Consider the following 18,847-nt stretch of genomic DNA (forward strand, 5'->3'; position numbering starts at 1 on the left):
AACATAGTAAGTTTTTAACATGGCTGTTATTATGGTATCTGAGGAGTGAAGAGAAATCAACATGTCAATGGAAACTAGGGAATGCAAAGTAAAAAAAATAGTGCAATGCCCAGGGACTAGGGTAGGAAAGATGGCAGGACGCATTGGGACATTTTTCATCGGAAATAGCAATGAAGGAGGCACTGTGGGAAGTGAAGTGAGTGTGAATCACATGCATCAGTAAGGAGGAGCCATGCCTTGTGCAGGGGGTGGAGTGTGCTGCTCAGTACAGAAGCCTTGCCTCCATGTCTTACCTGGAGAAGCCCATGAGGACCCCGTTGCCCCAGCGCTGGGTTGGGTCCCACCGCATCCCATTACTCTGATAGAGAAACAGGGCATAGGATCTGCTCCCATCTGTGGAGAGGATGGCTTGGTAGGTGTTGGTCTGGAGGTTGGTAGGAGACAAAAATAAGGATGCCTATGAGAGACATTAGGTCTAGTAGTAGTTCTCATGTGACCCCTTGAGTTATCTCAAGAAGGTTGTAATAAAAAGAGTGAATCTGGCTCGACGCATGCTCTCTAGTCCTGGTTTGAGATGTAATTATTTGCTGGCTCCTACATGTGCTCCTGCATTGCTATCCTTGCCATGAGGTGATGCAGCCAATAGGGGCCCTCAATGAACCTGCACTACAGTTTGGACTTTTATCCTCCAGAACTGCAGGTTAAATAAACCTCTTTTCTTCATAAGTATCCTGTTTCAGGTATTTTATCATGGTAATACAAAACTGACTAATATATAAATCATATGAAATTGCCAATAGTCAGACATATTTGATCAAAAAAAAAAAGCCATTTCCTGTTTCTGGTTTCCAGGCTATTGTGAAGTCGTATAAGAAAGGGCTGAGGCAGGCCTGGCACACGGTGTGTGCTCAGCAATTAGTTCTGGCAGGAATTGCTATAATCAACAAGCTTTCCTACTTTCCTTGAGTCAGAGAGGGTGCTAGAAGAGTAGCCCCTCCTTGGGATTCTAGGATGGCTGACCCCCACATGTCTCACAGGGAGCCATTTTTGGTTCACTCACTCCAAAGGTCCACTGGGCAGGATAGGCAGGGGCATCGACCCATGTGACCTTGAGGGTCCACTTGGCTTTATAGCTCCAGGTGTTTGTGAACTTTTCAATCCAAGTCTCCACCTGCCGAACTGTCGGGTTGTATTCATCATAGAGTGTCTCATATTCCTAGAAAAGGAAGGCAGGTAAGAACAAGAAAATGAGGGTTCCATTCAAGACCCCTGAGGGACCCCAACTTTCTGCTTAGGAATCATACTCATTTTAGTGCTCCCGTACTGCCCCTGCTTTCCTGTTCTAGGCCTGTGTTTTTACAATGAGCTCTTTAGACCTTAATATCAATTTAAATTTGGACTGCAGGAAAACATGGAATGGGGTGGAGGAGTCCCCACCCAGAAATCTAAGTCCTTTGGACTTGAACTCATGCATCTCTTACCTCAAACCATCTCAGATGGAATAACCATGTGTGCCCATTTTTACCTCCCCATGTCTGACTGGAAGCTCCTTGAGGACAGGCATGGGTCTCTCCATCTTTGGAGCCTCTGCAGTGCATTATGGCAAGGGCACAAAACACATTTGCTGCAGTAGCCTTCATCATATGCTCCCACTGTCTGGGATTATTAACCCAATCTAGGAGCACAGGAGGGGCCTGTTTGACTCAGACTTTTTAGAATAGACTCTCTGCAGCCCTGTATTTTGTTTGTTTGATTTTTGAGGCACTGGGGATTAAACCCAGGGCCTCGCACATACTAGGCAAGCACTCTACCACTGAGCTACATGCTCACCTACAGCCCTATTTTAAAATCAGTTGCTGACCTGCCAATCCCTATTCCTGTTGCCTGTAAGACTTCACATGGTTAGATTAGGATATTTTTGAGTCTGTTTAATATTCCTTATTGGCTTAGCCTCCCTATCCCATATTAAGTCTCAATCCCTACCCATGTGAGCCCGGGCAATGACAGAAGTGACACTTCCAGGATCCTGATTCCCAGGCTTTGAAAGACCCACCTGGTAAAATATGGTTCCCCTGCGGCCGGAAAAGTCAGCATCATCCCAGAATGGAGCCACCATGGCCACAGGTTCCCTTCCTGTGAAGCCTCCTAGAGGTGGATTGGGGTAGGAGAACTTCTGGTAATCTGACTCGGGGAAAATGATCTGGCCGTTGTCTGTGAACTGAGAAGCGGAGTTTTTGGTTAGCATTCAGGGAGAAAGTGAGGAGCCAACCTAGCTTCGGGCCAGCTCCTCAGAAGCATGGCCCCCAACGGCCTCTCTGGGCAGATCAGACATGTCAACCACCCCTGGAGGCTCACCTCTCCACTTTCTGTCTTCTGGGAGAGCTCTTTACATAATAACCTCACAAATACTTGCCAACCTCAGGACAGTCTTCATCTCTGAGGGTGATAGGCTGTGTCCTGTCTCGGTGTAGACCCCAGGCTTTTGCCCAGCTCCATCCTGAAGCCTGTGAACCCTCAGATGAGGCCAAAGAAATTGACACCCTCGCTTTCACCTTTGTTTCCTCCTCATTTTGTGTCCTAAGGGCCCTCCCTGAGGGCGACAGGGGCCAATTCTGTGTACAAAATCTTCCTTGGGAGACATGGGCCAGAGAGGACCAGGAAGTAATTATAGAAGAGGGAGGTGGCATGTAAACTGCTCAAGTTTGCCAAGTACAGCTTCCTAGTCATAAAAAAGTCCCATGAAAACAGAGAAGAGGGCCCAGTCAGCTCACCCCTTTTTACTGGGGTAAGGACATTTGGTCCACATGGGGAGTGTAAGGATTCTGGCTGTGGAAATGTACAAGGCAGCGTTCCTCTGGTGAGCAAACTCTTGGAGGGTAACAGGCGCCCTGTTATCCACACTTAAAATATTCTACAGTTTCTCCCTGGAACTAGTAAGATGACTGATACATGCCCAATGCCCAGCTGCTATGGTAATGTCCTTCACAAGGAGGCTCTATGTTAGAGTCTTATCAGCCTCAACCTTAATCTCAGACACTCAGCTTCTGGGAATAAAGGAACTTTCTTAGACAACACCAACGTGTCACTGGGCCTAAACCTGCCCACAAAACTGTAACTTTATACAATGAGCAATAGATACTAATGATGTCAATGACCTAATGTAACCTATGAATATAAATAAAGCTGGCATCTCAGATAAGCAGCCCTTTTGACTTTGCCCCTGTACCTTGCTTGCTTCTGTCTCTTTTTGTTCTTCTTTACAGGGGAGGGAGGTTTGCCTCACTCCTGTTTTCCTCAGCTAGAGCTCTGACATTAAAGAAGGCTGTAAATGTCAAAATGAGGCCTGGAAAAGATGGCTTCCATCCTCCCTTCCTTTTAGTCACAGGGTCACCTCCAAAGCTGAACAGAGAAGCAGGGCCCAGAAAGCACAGGTCCTACCACCAGGGCTGTAGTCAGAGACTCACGTAGAGAGAATCCCGCAGAGAGAAGCCAAGTGGGAAGCCAATCTGGAGCTTGAAGAGCTGCGAGGTGAAGTCCACAGTCCTGATAGACAACTGCAGGTCTCCAGAGCTGAACCCATAAGGGAAGAGGGGAACACCTGGCCAGGACAGAGAAGAGTCCTTGTGGACCTTGACCTCCTTTCAGGCTCACAGTGATCCCTAGGGAGCTTTCCCCAAGCTGTTCCTCACCCGTGTCCTCTGTTCCTCAAGGTGTTCCAGCAGGTCCTGACTGGGAGCCATCAAGGACTCTTCTCTCCACGTATTTCACACATCTCCTCATTTACTCTTACTGTTATGGTTTGGATGTGAGGGGTCCCCCAAAAGCTTATGTGTGAAACAATGCAAGAAGGCTTAGCGGAGAAAAGATTGGGTTGTGAGACCTTAACCCAGTCAGTGAATTAACATCCTAATGGGATTAGCTGAGTGGTAGCTGAAGGCAGGAAGGGTGTGGATGGAGGACGTGGGTCATTGGGGTGTGCTTTAGGGTCTATATTTGTATTTGGCAATTGGAGTTTCTCTCACTCTCCTTTCTGATCATCATGTGAGCTGCTTCCCTATGCCACACAAGAAGAGGCACCCTCTTCTTCCATGATGTTCAGCCTCATCTTGAACCCAGAGGAAAGCCAGCTGCCTATGGACTGAGACCTCTGAAACTGTCAACTTTCAAATAAACTTTTCCTCCCCTAAAATAGCTCTGGTCAGCTCTTTTAGTCACAGCAGCGAAAAAGCTGACTAAAACACTTACCATCCCCCAGGCTGGAGAAAAACCAGTCCTGGTGTCAGAACACGGACAAACCATTCTATAGCTGTTTTAGGAGTCCTAATTCTTTTAAGAATTAAAATAGTAAACTCTGATGCAGTAAAGATTAGTAATTGAAAGGACTTTTCATAGAATGGGACTTGTTTCCTAAAATAGTATTTCTCCAAATAAACTTGAAGATTTCCTAGAATTTGTTCTAGGACCTAAAGATCCCTGGGCTCCAGTTTGAGAGACCTTGTATTAAATGTTTTTCAAATGGATCTTGCTTCCATATTGAGAGACGCTGACTCCTTGGCGCCCTCTCTTGATCTAGCTTGGGTACTGCAGTGGCCTGACCACCTCCCTTGGCCTCTTCACTAACCCCTCCTGCGAGTGTGTCCACACCAGCCGCCACAGTGCCATTCATACAAGGCAAGTCTGTGTCCTCCTGGTTTCCCTTACCTACGGGATTCTTGCACACACCAGCTTTCTCATATTCTTCATCTTACTTCTGGCAACCCCAAATGCTTTGAGGATCTCCTCTCCAGGTGACACTGGGATGCTTTTTTTTCACTTCCATGCATTTGTTCTATTGCTCAGATCCTTCTCCCTGCCTGGAGTGTCCAGCTTGCACTTCTATTCACTCTTGCCTGAAAGCCTCTTGTCCACCTTGAACCCATTCCTACATCCTTTGGGGGCTTTCCATTTTGTGCTCCTAGTTTCCTGGGCTGGCATCTGTAAGAGAGTTGATCTGTCCCCTAATGAATGGCACATAATCATTTCCCTATCTCCAGCTGCTGGCCCACTGCCATGCACAAAGCTACCTGTAGAAATCAATTCTACTTCTAAATGTCTCCTGTAAGGATTGTTCTGACCAAGAGAGTAGAAAATGAGGAAGCTATGGTGAGACTAAGCACTGAGTTAGACCACCCCTCTAAGGGAATATGCAGACAGACTGTATTTCTATGGCTCATTTAGGGCAGTGAGGTACCCAGAGAACTGGTTCCCTCAACTACACACCAGGGCCTTCATTGGCAAATTCAGTCCAGCTACCAACACTGCAGCCTTCACATCTAGTTCAGTTGCAGGGGGAGAGCTACCACCTCCAGAGCATCACTCACCTTGCCCCACCTGGACAGGGCTTGGGGAAGTTGTTGGACGGGAACTTGTGGATGTGGTGAGAGCAAGGGTTGTAAGAGTCAGAGAGGTTTTAGAAGGTGAAGGTATTGCTGTGCTGGTGGCTGCCCCCTGAGGGGAAGTCTCCGCAGAAAGGGTCACTGGCAGAGTGTTTCCACTCAGGGAGGTTGATAGGGTTGATGTGGTCCCCTCTGGGGAGGGGCTCAATGGAAGAGAAGCAGATGTTTCCTGGGTGGAGGAGCTGGGTGTTGGAACAGTTGATGGTTCTGGTCCTGTTGTCCCGGAAACCCCTGAGGCGGCTGTTGGAAGACTTGCAGTTCCGGGCTGTGATGTGGTCCCTGTGTTTTCTGCAGTGGAGTCTGTGGAGGCTGTTGTGGTGGGCACCTCTGTTGTCACTGTGGGTGTGTTGCTGACACTGGAAGAAGACAAGCTGGTTGGTTCCCCCTGAGGGGATGTCTCTGCAGAAATGGTCACTGACAGAGTGTTTCCACTCAAGGAGGTTGATAAGGTTGATGTGGTCCCCTCTGGGGAGGGACTGGGTGGAGGAGATGAAGTTGTTTCCTGAGTGGAGGAGCTGGGTGTTGGCACAGTTGATGGTTCTGGTCCTGTTGTCCCGGAAACCCCTGAAGTGGCTGTTGGAAGACTTGCAGTTCCAGGCTGTGATGTGGTTCCTGTGTTTTCTGAAGTGGAGTCTGTGGATGCTGTTGTGGTGGGCACCTCTGTTGTCACTGTGGGTGTGTTGCTGACACTGGAAGAGGACAAGCTGGTGGACTCCCCAGGAGGAGATGTCTCTGCAGAAATGGTTGCTGGCAGAGTGTTTCCATTCAGGGAGGTTGATAGGGCTGATGTGGTCCCCTCTGGGGAGGGGCTGGGTGGAGGAGAGGCAGGAGGTTCCTGGGTGGAGGAGCTGGGTGTTGGAACAGTTGATGGTTCTGGTCCTGTTGTCCCGGAAACCCCTGAGGTGGCTGTTGGAAGACTTGCAGTTCCAGGCTGTGATGTGGTCCCTGTGTTTTCTGCAGTGGAATCTGTGGAGGCTGTTGTGGTGGACACCTCTGTTGTCACTGTGGGTATGTTGCTGACATTGGAAGAGGACAAGCTGGTTGGTTCCCCCTGAGGGGATGTCTCTGTAGAAATGGTCACTGACAGAGTGTTTCCACTCCCACTCAGGGAGGTTGAAAGAGTTGATGTGGTCCCCTCTGGGGAGGAGCTGGGTGGAGGAGAGGCAGTTGTTTCCTGGGTGGAGGAGCTGGGTGTTGGAACAGTTGATGGTTCTGGTCCTGTTGTCCTGGAAACCCCTGAGGTGGCTGTTGGAAGACTTGCAGTTCCAGGCTGTGATGCGGCCCCTGTGTTTTCTGCAGTGGAGTCCATGGAGGCTGTTGTGGTGGGCACCTCTGTTGTCACTGTGGGTATGTTGCTGACACTGGAAGAAGACAAGCTGGTGGACTCACCAAGAGGGGATGTCTCTGTAGAAAGGGTCACTGGCAGAGTGTTCCCACCCAGGGAGGTTGAAAGAGTTGATGTGGTCCCCTCTGGGGAGGGGCTGGGAGGAGGAGATGCAGATGTTTCCTGGGTGGAGGAGCTGGGTGTTGGAACAGTTGATGGTTCTGGTCCTGTTGTCCCGGAAACTCCTGAAGTGGCTGTTGGAAGACTTGCAGTTCCAGGCTGTGATGTGGTTCCTGTGTTTTCTGAAGTGGAGTCCATGGAGGCTGTTGTGGTGGACGCCTCTGTTGTCACTGTGGGTGTGTTGCTGACACTGGAAGAGGACAAGCTGGTGGCTTCCCCCTGAGTGGATGTCTCTGCAGAAATGGTCACTGGCAGAGTGTTTCCACTCAGGGAGGTTGATAGGATTGATGTGGTCCCCTCTGGGGAGGAGCTGGGTGGAGGAGATGCAGATGTTTCCTGAGTGGAGGAGCTGGGTGTTGGAACAGTTGATGGTTCTGTTCCTGTTGTCCCGGAAACCCCTGAGGTGGCTGTTGGAAGACTTGCAGTTCCAGGCTGTGATGTGGTTCCTGTGTTTTCTGCAGTGGAGTCTGTGGAGACTGTTGTGGTGGACGCCTCTGTTGTCACTGTGGGTGTGTTGCTGACACTGGAAGAGGACAAATGGGTGGCTGCCCCCTGAGGGGATGTCTCAGCAGAAATGGTCACTGGCAGAGTGTTTCCACTCAGGGAGGTTGATAAGGTTGATGTGGTCCCCTCTGGAGAGGGACTCGGTGGAGGAGATGAAGTTGTTTCCTGAGTGGAGGAGCTGGGTGTTGGAACAGTTGATGGTTCTGGTCCTGTTGTCCCGGAAACTCCTGAAGTGGCTGTTGGAAGACTTGCAGTTCCAGGCTGTGATGTGGTTCCTGTGTTTTCTGAAGTGGAGTCCATGGAGGCTGTTGTGGTGGACACCTCTGTTGTCACTGTGGGTGTGTGGCTGACACTGGAAGAGGACAAGCTGGTGGACTCCCCAGGAGGGGATGTCTCAGCAGAAATGGTCACTGGCAGAGTGTTTCCACTCAGGGAGGTTGATAGGGTTGATGTGGTTCCCTCTGGAGAGGGGCTGGGTGGAGGAGAGGCAGGAGGTTCCTGGGTGGAGGAGCTGGGTGTTGGAACAGTTGATGGTTCTGGTTTTGTCTTGGAAACCCCTGAGGTGGCTGTTGGAAGACTTGCAGTTTCACGCTGTGATGTGGTCCCTGTGTTTTCTGCAGTGGGGTCTGTGGAGGCTGTTGTGGTGGGCACCTCTGTTGTCACTGTGGGTATGTTGCTGACATTGGAAGAGGACAAGCTGGTTGGTTCCCCCTGAGGGGATGTCTCTGTAGAAATGGTCACTGGCAGAGTGTTTCCACTCAGGGAGGTTGAAAGAGTTGATGTGGTCCCCTCTGTGGAGGGGCTGGGAGGAGGAGAAGCAGATGTTTCCTGGGTGGAGGAGCTGGGTATTGGAACAGTTGATGGTTCTGGTCCTGTTGTCCCGGAAACCCCTGAAGTGGCTGTTGGAAGACTTGCAGTTCCAGGCTGTGATGTGGTCCCTGTGTTTTCTGCAGTGGAATCTGTGGAGGCTGTTGTGGTGGACACCTCTGTTGTCACTGTGGGTGTGTTGCTGACACTGGAAGAGGAAAAGCTAGTGGCTGCCCCCTGAGGGGATGTCTCTGCAGAAAGGGTCACTGGCAGAGTGTTTCCACTCAGGGAGGTTGATAGGGTTGATGTGGTCCCCTCTGGGGAGGGGCTCAATGGAAGAGAAGCAGATGTTTCCTGGGTGGAGGAGCTGGGTGTTGGAACAGTTGATGGTTCTGGTCCTGTTGTCCCAGAAACCCCTGAAGTGGCTGTTGGAAGACTTGCAGTTCCAGGCTGTGATGTGGTCCCTGTGTTTTCTGCAGTGGAGTCCATGGAGGCTGTTGTGGTGGACGCCTCTGTTGTCACTGTGGGTGTGTTGCTGACACTGGAAGAGGACAAGCTGGTGGCTTCCCCCTGAGGGGATGTCTCTGCAGAAATGGTCACTGGCAGAGTGTTTCCACTCAAGGAGGTTGATAGGATTGATGTGGTCCCCTCTGGGGAGGAGCTGGGTGGAGGAGAAGCAGATGTTTCCTGGGTGGAGGAGCTGGGTGTTGGAACAGTTGATGGTTCTGTTCCTGTTGTCCCGGAAACCCCTGAGGTGGCTGTTGGAAGACTTGCAGTTCCAGGCTGTGATGTGGTTCCTGTGTTTTCTGCAGTGGAGTCTGTGGAGACTGTTGTGGTGGACGCCTCTGTTGTCACTGTGGGTGTGTGGCTGACACTGGTAGAGGACAAGCTGGTGGGCTCACCAGGAGGGGATGTCTCTGCTGAAAGGGTCACCTGCAGAGTGTTTCCACTCAGGGAGGTTGATAGGGTTGATGTGGTTCCCTCCGGGGAGGGGCTGGGTGGAGGAGAGGCAGATGTTTCCTGGGTGGAGGAGCTGGGTGTTGGCACAGTTGATGGTTCTGGTTTTGTCTTGGAAACACCTGAGGTGGCTGTTGGAAGACTTGCAGTTCCAGGCTGTGATGTGGTTCCTGTGTTTTCTGCAGTGGAGTCTGTGGAGACTGTTGTGGTGGACGCCTCTGTTGTCACTGTGGGTGTGTTGCTGACACTGGTAGAGGACAAGCTGGTGGGCTCACCAGGAGGGGATGTCTCTGCAGAAATGGTCACTGGCAGAGTGTTTCCACTCAGGGAGGTTGATAGGGTTGATGTGGTCCCCTCTGGGGAGGGGCTGGGTGGAGGAGAGGCAGTGGTTTCCTGGGTGGAGGAGCTGGGTGTTGGAACAGTTGATGGTTCTGTTCCTGTTGTCCCGGAAACCCCTGAGGCGGCTGTTGGAAGACTTGCAGTTCCAGGCTGTGATGTGGTCCCTGTGTTTTCTGCAGTGGAGTCCGTGAAGGCTGTTGTGGTGGACGCCTCTGTTGTCACTGTGGGTGTGTTGCTGACACTGGTAGAGGACAAGCTGGTGGGCTCACCAGGAGGGGATGTCTCTGCAGAAATGGTCACTGGCAGAGTGTTTCCACTCAGGGAGGTTGATAGGGTTGATGTGGTCCCCTCTGGGGAGGGGCTGGGAGGAGGAGATGCAGATGTTTCCTGGGTGGAGGAGCTGGGTGTTGGAACAGTTGATGGTTCTGGTCCTGTTGTCCCGGAAACCCCTGAGGTGGCTGTTGGAAGACTTGCAGTTCCAGGCTGTGATGTAGTCCCTGTGTTTTCTGCAGTGGAGTCCATGGAGGCTGTTGTGGAGGACGCCTCTGTTGTCACTGTGGGTGTGTTGCTGACACTGGAAGAGGACAAGCTGGTGGGCTCAACAGGAGGGGATGTCTCTGCAGAAATGGTCACTGGCAGAGTGTTTCCACTCAGGGAGGTTGGAAGAGTTGATGTGGTCCCCTCTGTGGAGGGGCTGGGAGGAGGAGACACAGATGTTTCCTGGGTGGAGGAGCTGGGTGTTGGAACAGTTGATGGTTCTGGTCCTGTTGTCTCAGAAACCCCTGAGGTGGCTGTTGGAAGACTTGCAGTTCCAGGCTGTGATGTGGTCCCTGTGTTTTCTGAAGTGGAGTCTGTGGATGCTGTTGTGATGGACACCTCTGTTGTCACTGTGGGTGTGTTGCTGACACTGGAAGAGGACAAGCTGGTTGGTTCCCCCTGAGGGGATGTCTCTGCAGAAATGGTCACTGGCAGAGTGTTTCCACTCCCACTCAGGGAGGTTGATAGGGTTGATGTGGTCCCCTCTGTGGAGGGGCTGGGAGGAGGAGACACAGATGTTTCCTGGGTGGAGGAGCTGGGTGTTGGAACAGTTGATGGTTCTGATCCTCTTGTCCCAGAAACCCCTGAAGTGGCTGTTGGAAGACTTGCAGTTCCAGGCTGTGATGTGGTTCCTGTGTTTTCTGAAGTGGAGTCTGTGGAGGCTGTTGTGATGGACACCTCTGTTGTCACTGTGGGTGTGTTGCTGACACTGGAAGAGGTCAAGCTGGTGGCTTTCCCCTGAGGGGATGTCTCTGCAGAAAGGGTCACCTGCAGAGTGTTTCCACTCAGGGAGGTTGATAGGGTTGATGTGGTCCCCTCTGGGGAGGGGCTGGGAGGAGGAGAAGCAGATGTTTCCTGGGTGGAGGAGCTGGGTGTTGGATCAGTTGATTGTTCTGGTTTTGTCTTGGAAACCTCTGTGGTGGCTTTTGGAAGACTTGCAGTTCCAGGCTGTGATGTGGCCCCTATGCTTTTTGCTATAGAGTCTCTGGAGGCTGTCTTGGTGGACATTTCTGTTGTCCTTGTGGGCCTTGTATGCCATGAATTGGATCCTATTCCTGAAAGAGTTTAAGGAAGGGAGTCACTGATGTGTCATATAAGTTACAAGGACTTTTTTAGGCTGGAGTGAGTGTTTAGCTCACTGAAATAAAATTTTTTGACCCAATTTTTTCATTCCATTTTAATTTCCTCTGGAATGTTTACCATAAGGCTCTAGTCTTTAACCAGTGCTAGGGATTCTACCACAGCGGCCCATCCCTACCTTTAAAGTAAACACAACAAAGGATGTGCAGCCACCTTTTTCCTTTGTAGTAGGCAAATGTGCTAATGCAATGGTTATCCCATAGGCATAGTTGATCAAGTGCCTCTCTTACTTTCCCCAAGTGAAGTTTTAAAGCTCAGGTCCCTGTGCTTCAGTCAAATATTCTTTAGTTAAAATACACACACAGATCATGAAGTTAAAAAAATTAAAGTTTCCCTATGTCCTATACACGGCCACGGTGATGAGTAGTCGTCTTCTCTCTTTCATGACCCCTTCTTCTTCTTAATCTAGTTCTGACTCCTATCAGTTTTCCTGTTCTACTCATCTTCTAGTCTTTTGGGCTAAATACTACCCAGTATTTAGGAACCCTTGCAGTGAGATAAGAAGGTCTCTAAAGAATGTGGTAAGGAGGGAAATGGAGAGGGGAGCTGGCCACCCTCCTTATTTTCAGTCCTTGTGAGAGGATCTAAATAGAACGATCTTGGTTCTAAAGTAAAGGAATGTACTCATAAAACGTCAGAAGAAACCCACCTGCCCAGTGGGAATGCACTTCATCCTGTATATTCCCCTGCTTGTAGGCATGGACAGCCCTCCATGGTGTCCCCTCCTAATGCCAAGAAGTGAGGGAGTGACACAATGCCCAAAACCTTCTGTGGTGTCCAAGTTCTTCCTTTGGGATCAATAAACAGTACACTGGTGATGAGGGCCATAACCAAGTTAAGATGGTGCCTGGCAGTATGCTAGGAGGAGTGGTTTGTGAGCCAAAGCCAGCGAGCCATTAAGATGATGAGGATTCCTTCATGACTGGCTGCTGTGTCTAGATGATGTCAATCAAGTTAAGCTATGTGTAATTAGTTGGGTGTATGTACCTCTGCAGTCCAGTAGAGAAGCGGCTCCTGCTACCTTGGGTGCCCGCTACTTTGAGTCCTCAGTTCCTGCTGAGTTCACTTGCAATAAAGTAGTTCCTGCTTCAACCTTCAAGTTGCTTGTCACCTCTTGGTTATTTAACCCAGCCAGACTACGGCATATGGTGGCCCATACGGGGGATGTCTGAGGGTAAGTGATAAGGTAAACTGCTTGCCCCTGAGGGCAGTGCAAGAGGATGGGTAACCATTTAAAGATTCTTCTTTCGTTTTGTTTCGCTTTTGTGTTAAATTGCCTGTCCCTGGAGATGGGTGGGATGGAAGAAAAGCCGCTCACATCTGAGGAAAACTATTCACGTCTAAGGAACAGATAGGGAAAGAGGATGGATGGACATTTCAGAAGGATAGAAAGGTTGATATAATGAATTTTTGTTCCATTTTTGCTTCATTTTGTCTCAGTTTTATTTTGAATTATCTTAGTGAGGGGTATCTTTTTCATGAAAAAAATGGAATTAAAAATTATTAAGAACCAAACTGAAAGGGCATTAAATAAATTACTAGAGGAAGGAGGCATCTCAGTAAAATCAAGAACAGTCAGGGCATACATTAAGACTATACAAAGGTGTAGCCCCTGGTTCATTAGAGAGGGGTTGTTAAATATATCACAATGGAACCATCATGGTGAAGATTTAAAAAAGGATAGAAAAGGAAAGCCCAGGAACTCTGCCAGTTAGCACATTACCATTATGGACGTTGGTACAATCCTGTATGCTTAGTCTAGGATAAGACATCTTAGTTAGTCAGACAAGGGAAAATAGTTTGGAGGAGAAAGGGTTATTAGGGGAGAAGTTACAACAGGAGGTTGCTATTAACCCCTTTCTATCACCAGAGAGCGCAAGTATTCAACCAACAGCTCCACCTATGGAGACAACATATGCTGGGTGGCCCCCCAACCCCCATAGTTGATAGATGGGATCCTGAGACAGGACTTCAAAGATTAGCATGCCCTGTATTTGAGGAGGCAGGAGGGCAGTGAATTCACCATTCTTTAGATTTCAAAACAGTGAAGCAGCTGAAAGAGGCTGTAACAACCTATGGTCCTCAAGCACCCTTCACTGTAAGCATAGTCGAATCCATTACCAACTTGAACATGACGCCAGCAGATTGGGCCAGTATGTGTAGAGCTGTGCTAAACGGAGGACAATTTTTGCTGTGGAAGGTTGCCAATCAAGAATTTTGTATGGAAATGGCTAGGCGAAATGCAGCAGCCGGTTATCCTCAGAGAAATATAAAGATGTTGCTAGGAGAGGGACCTTATGAGGGCCAGCAACAACAAATTCAATACAATCCTGCCATTTATTTACAAATCGCTTCAGCTGCAGTTAAGGCATGGAAAACTTTACAAGGGCACGGAGATTTGCAAGGACAATTATCCAAAGTAATACAAGGAACTAATGAACCTTATGCGGAATTTGTAGATAGGCGTTTACAAACAGCTACCAGAGTTTTGGGGGATGAAGAACAAGCAATGCTATTAATTAAACAGCTAGCCTATGAACAAGTCAATAGATGGTGTAAGGAGGCCATTAGACCATGGAGAAATACAGATTTAAACACATATATAAAACTATGTAGAGACATTAATGAACAGGGGCAAGTCTTGGCAGCTGCAGTACAACAGGCATTAGGTGCCAGGCCAAAAACATGCTACAATTGTGGACAAATAGGACATTTTAAAAGGAGTTGCCCCATAGGAGGAGGGTTTAACAGAACTGGGTATCAAAGGGGTAGAATACCGGGTATTTGCCCACAATGCCACAGAGGGAGACATTGGGCTAATGAATGCCATTCTCAAACTACTGTAGAGGGTACTCCATTATCACAAAATGGACAAGGACCAGGTATTTACCCACGATATTGTGGGGGAAAAAATTAGACTCCGTTGCCAAAAAACGGACAGGGGGGCCCAATGCTCTGGGGCCCACGACCACAAATATGTAGGGCATTGGAGGAACCCAGCAACATCATCAGACTAGTGCCCAGGACTCATTATCCATCAGATCCCTCTTTAGACAAACCAGAGGAAGTGCAGGGTTGGACATCTGTGCCTCTGCCAGAGATGGGAGTTCAAATCATTCCCACAGGGGTAAAAGGATCTCTTCCCAAAGGAACAGTAGGCTTATTATTAGGACACAGTTCTTCTACTCTAAAAGGACTTATGATAAGTCCTGGGGTAATTGATCCCGATTTTGAAGGGGAAATAAAAGTTATAGCCAGTTCTCCAAAAGGTATATCAATAATTTCACCAGGAGACAAAATCGCACAGTTATTAATGATACCCAGCCTACATAATAAATTTTCCAGTCGTACTGAAGAAAGAGGTTCCAGGGGATTAGGCTCCACAGGTATAGATTGGGCTATGCTTTCTTTAAATTTAGATTCTCGCCCCATGCTAAAATTAAATATTCAAAGGCATGAATTTAATGGGATAGGATACAGGTGTAGACCTTAGGATCATCTCTCGTCAAGAATGGCCAAAACATTGGCCTTTGCAGCAAGCCACTCAAACGCTTCGAGGCCTAGGAGTGGCGACTAATCCCCATAGAAGTGCAATGGTATTAGATTGGAAGGATCCTGAAGGATGTGAAGGAACTATACAGCCATATGTATTGGATCATCTTCCTATAAATTTATGGTGACGAGATGTTCTAGGTCAATTAGGTATAACATTAACAAATAACATCAATTCAAATACGCCCACTATTATGGCTAGACAAGGTTATAGGGAAAAAAAGGATTAGGAGAACAAAGACAAGGTATAGTGGCACCAATACAAATAGATCAAAAAACAGATAGACATTGATTGGGTTTTCAGGAGGGGTCACTGAGACAATAAAAATTACTTGGAAATCAGAAAGGCCAGTATGGGTTCTTCAGTGGCCCCTGACTAAAGAAAAGATACAAGCAGCCCATGACCTGGTCAAACAACAATTAGCAGAGGGACATATACAACCCTCTGTATCTCCCCATAATACTCCCATTTTCAAAAAGAAATCTGGTAAATGGAGATTATTGCAAGATTTAAGAGCTATTAATAACGAAATAATTATCATGGGACCTGCTTAATTGGGGATTCCTCAATTTTCAGCTTTGTCAAAAACCTGGTATGTTTTAGTTATAGATATTAAAGATTGTTTTTTTTCCATCCCAATTCTTCCTGAGGATAGTCCACGTTTTGCATTTACTATCCCTGCGCTGAATCATGAAGGTCCTGATCAGAGATATGAATGGAAAGTACTCCCTCAAGGGATGGCTAACAGCCCAACTATGTGTCAAATTTATGTTAACAAAGCAATCCAGCCACTTAGAAATCAAAATCCTGAACTACCAATATTTCACTATATGGACGATGTATTTTATTAGCACACAAAGATAAAAACACATTGTTAGAATGTTATGCCACACTTACAAACTTATTAAAAAATTATAATCTAGAGATAGCAATAGATAAAGTACAATTGAATTTTCTGATTAATTATTTAGGAGTTCTATTATCTTCGACCATTGTCCGTCCACCAAAAATTCAAATACAAGTAGATCAACTTAAAATACTTAACAACTTTCAAAAGTTGTTAGGAGACATAAATTGGATAAGGCCTTATCTAGGCATACCAACAGGAGAGTTGGGACCTTTATTTAATATCCTAAAAGGTCCATTAGATCCAAATTCACCCTGCACGTTAACGCCTGAAGCAAGAAAGACATTAAAACTCATTGAAACATATATGGAAAATATGCATTTGGATAGAATTGATATAAGTTCACCTTTATTATTTATTATACTACCAAGAAAAAATATTCCTACAGGAATATTTTGACAAGAAGGTCCATTATTATGGATACATTTATCTTATTCACCTAACACTATTCTTTTTTTTTTAAGAGAGAGAGAGAGAGAATTTTCTTTTTTTAATATTTATTTTTTAGTTTTTGGCGGACATATGTCTTTGTTTGTATGTGGTGCTGAGGATCGAACCCGGGCCGCACGCATGCCAGGTGAGCACGCTACCGCTTGAGCCACATCCCCAGCCCCTAACACTATTCTTACTAGGTATTCTGAGGTTGTAGGACAATTAATACTCAAAGGAATAAAAGCAGCAAAGGGAGTGTTTGGAATTTCTCCTAACAAAATTATCACTCCATATACTATGGGTCAAATTAACGAGTTAGCTAATGAGTTAAATATTTGGGCAATAATCATGTGCAAATCTACTTGTTCATTTGATAATCACCTACCATCCAATCTTTTGTTGTCTTTTTGGTCCTCACATCCTGTAGTTTTTCCAAAAATGACAAGAAAAACACCTATCATGAATACTCCAAATGTATTCACTGATGGGTCAAATAATGGTACAGCAGCAGTAATTACCCCTGATCAAGCTTTTACATTTTTAGTACCCGAACAATCAACTCAAAAGGTAGAGCTTAATACAGTATTACAAGTTTTTTTGATGTTTAAAGATTCCATATTTAATTTATTTTCTGACAGTTTGTATATAGTTAATGCTATAAATTCCCTTGAAGATGCTGGTAGGATTTCCCCTTCCTCTACTGTTTTCTCTTTGTTTTCTGCTATACAAAGTTTAATCTGGGACAGAAAAAATCCATTCTTTATAGGACATATCAGGGCACATACAGGATTGCCTGGAGCCCTTAGTTTGGGCAACAATTTAGCAGATAAAACCACACATGACATACATATATTTTCTACACCAGAAGAAGCTACAAATTTTCACAAATCCTTCCATGTTAATGCTAATATTATGAAAGCATTTTAAAATAACTAAAGAACAAGCTAGACATATAATAAAACAATGTCAAAATTGTGTGACTTTTATACCACAAGTTAATCTTGGAATCAATCCTAGAGGACTGATACCTAATCATATATGGCAAATGGATGTCACACACTTGCCAGAATTTGGGAAATTAAAATATCTACATGTTACAGTTGATACTTCTTCTGGATATTTAATGGGCTCCCTTCATACTGGAGAAAAACTAAAGATATTATATCTCATTGCTTGCAAAATTTTGCCACTGTGGGCATTCCAAAACAGTTAAAAACATATAATGGTCCTGGCTATACTTCTACTTCTTTCAAGCAATTTTGCTCATCATTTGGCATTACTCATATAACAGGAATCCCATATATTCCACAGGGACAAGGCATAGTTGAAAGAGCTCATCAAACTATTAAAATGTACTTATTAGAACAAAAAGAAGGAATTGGGAAGGGATATAAATCCCCCAAAGATAAACTTAACATAACCCTTTTTACGTTAAACTTTTTAAATTTGGATTCATCAGGACTTAGTGCTGCAGAAAGGCACATGTGTCCAAAAAATGTACATAAGCCAAAGGTACTTTGGAAGGATATTCTAACTGGACAATGGAAAGGCTGACCCAGTGATTGTCTGGAGTCGGGGATCTGTTTGTGTGTTTCCACAGGAAGAACAGCAGCTGATTTGGATTCCAGAGAGACTAACTAAAGCGATATCTACAGACCAAAAAGAAGATGATCTGGCTCAAAATCCATAACAGCTGATATCCAGAACCCCAGTTTAGCTATTCTTACGTCTGCGATAATGGTTTTCCTACACCTGGAGGCTAATGAGCACCATTAAGGCTTATTTAAAATGTAAAAAACCTTGAGGCTTACTTGTGGGAATACCTTCAAACCCATATGCAAGTTACAAAAAAAATTTTTCTATTTTATTTTTTGAGCTCATCCAGACCTAGGTTAATGTTTTTCTGATCAGTTTTAATTTTTTTTAATCAACTGTGCAGTTTTTAAACATTGCAATGGAGATTTCACCTGTGAAAAGCTACAAGGCCTTTACTGTTGTGCTATGTGTGCACAGTTGTGTTATGTGTTGTGTGTCTGTATGTGCGTATGTCCATATATTAGGAGTGCTCATGAAAAAATGGATCCAAATATTTTTTATTCATGTGATTTAAGCAGTTTGATTTAAATTGGGTATTGCTTTTAAAAGTGAACAAACAAGGAGGTTAACAGATCTGTTTATTTACTTTTACCTTTCCTTTTCATTATATTTGATAATTCTGTTCAGGATAATGTAAATAATTTCCAGTATTACTGAAAAACCAAACAAGACTTCGGAATTACAGCTGCCATCATCACAACTATTGCTGTTTCTGCTGCTGCTACTACAGCTTTTGCAATGGCTGTCACACAAACTGTACAAACTGTTGCATTAATATTTACTTCAAGAAGAAGTAGACATATTAATGGATTACTCTGCTTTAAGCTGCTTGCAGAACTTACCTGGACTATGTATCATTTATATGCATTATGAATTGATACAACAAATTATAATTAGTACCAGGGTATCTTTGCTGATGGTGTCATTGGTGGTACAATTTTTCCATAAGGAGCTATCGATTGGCTTGGTATCGTGGCATTTTGTATCCTCCTCCTTCTGCTTGCAGCAGGTTATCCACAAGTTGGGCCAGTAGTCAAAGATGGGTAAGATCCAATTACAATGGTACCAACCTAAGACAGGAGGCTGACGATTTGAGGTCAGACCATCCAATGATGGGTAAGGACTATATGTAGTAT

At 46.1% G+C, this 18,847-nt stretch overlaps 1 protein-coding gene across 1 annotated transcript in view; it reads right to left on the reverse strand.

The window, feature by feature from the left end:
• Positions 1-8,739, reverse strand: part of Muc4 (mucin 4, cell surface associated) — a 30,571-nt gene extending 21,832 nt beyond the window's left edge. Inside the window, exons 1-5 of the mRNA XM_026395356.2 lie at positions 5,361-8,739; positions 3,465-3,598; positions 2,054-2,218; positions 1,061-1,216; positions 294-424 (exon numbers count right to left, since the gene is read on the reverse strand). Coding sequence (XP_026251141.2) covers positions 294-424; positions 1,061-1,216; positions 2,054-2,218; positions 3,465-3,598; positions 5,361-8,739 — 3,965 coding nt within the window. The remainder of the gene's footprint in view (positions 1-293; positions 425-1,060; positions 1,217-2,053; positions 2,219-3,464; positions 3,599-5,360) is intronic.
• Positions 8,740-18,847: the final 10,108 nt, after the last annotated feature.

Source organism: Urocitellus parryii, chromosome 2 (genome assembly GCF_045843805.1).
Source record: "Urocitellus parryii isolate mUroPar1 chromosome 2, mUroPar1.hap1, whole genome shotgun sequence".
Taxonomy (NCBI): domain Eukaryota; kingdom Metazoa; phylum Chordata; class Mammalia; order Rodentia; family Sciuridae; genus Urocitellus; species Urocitellus parryii.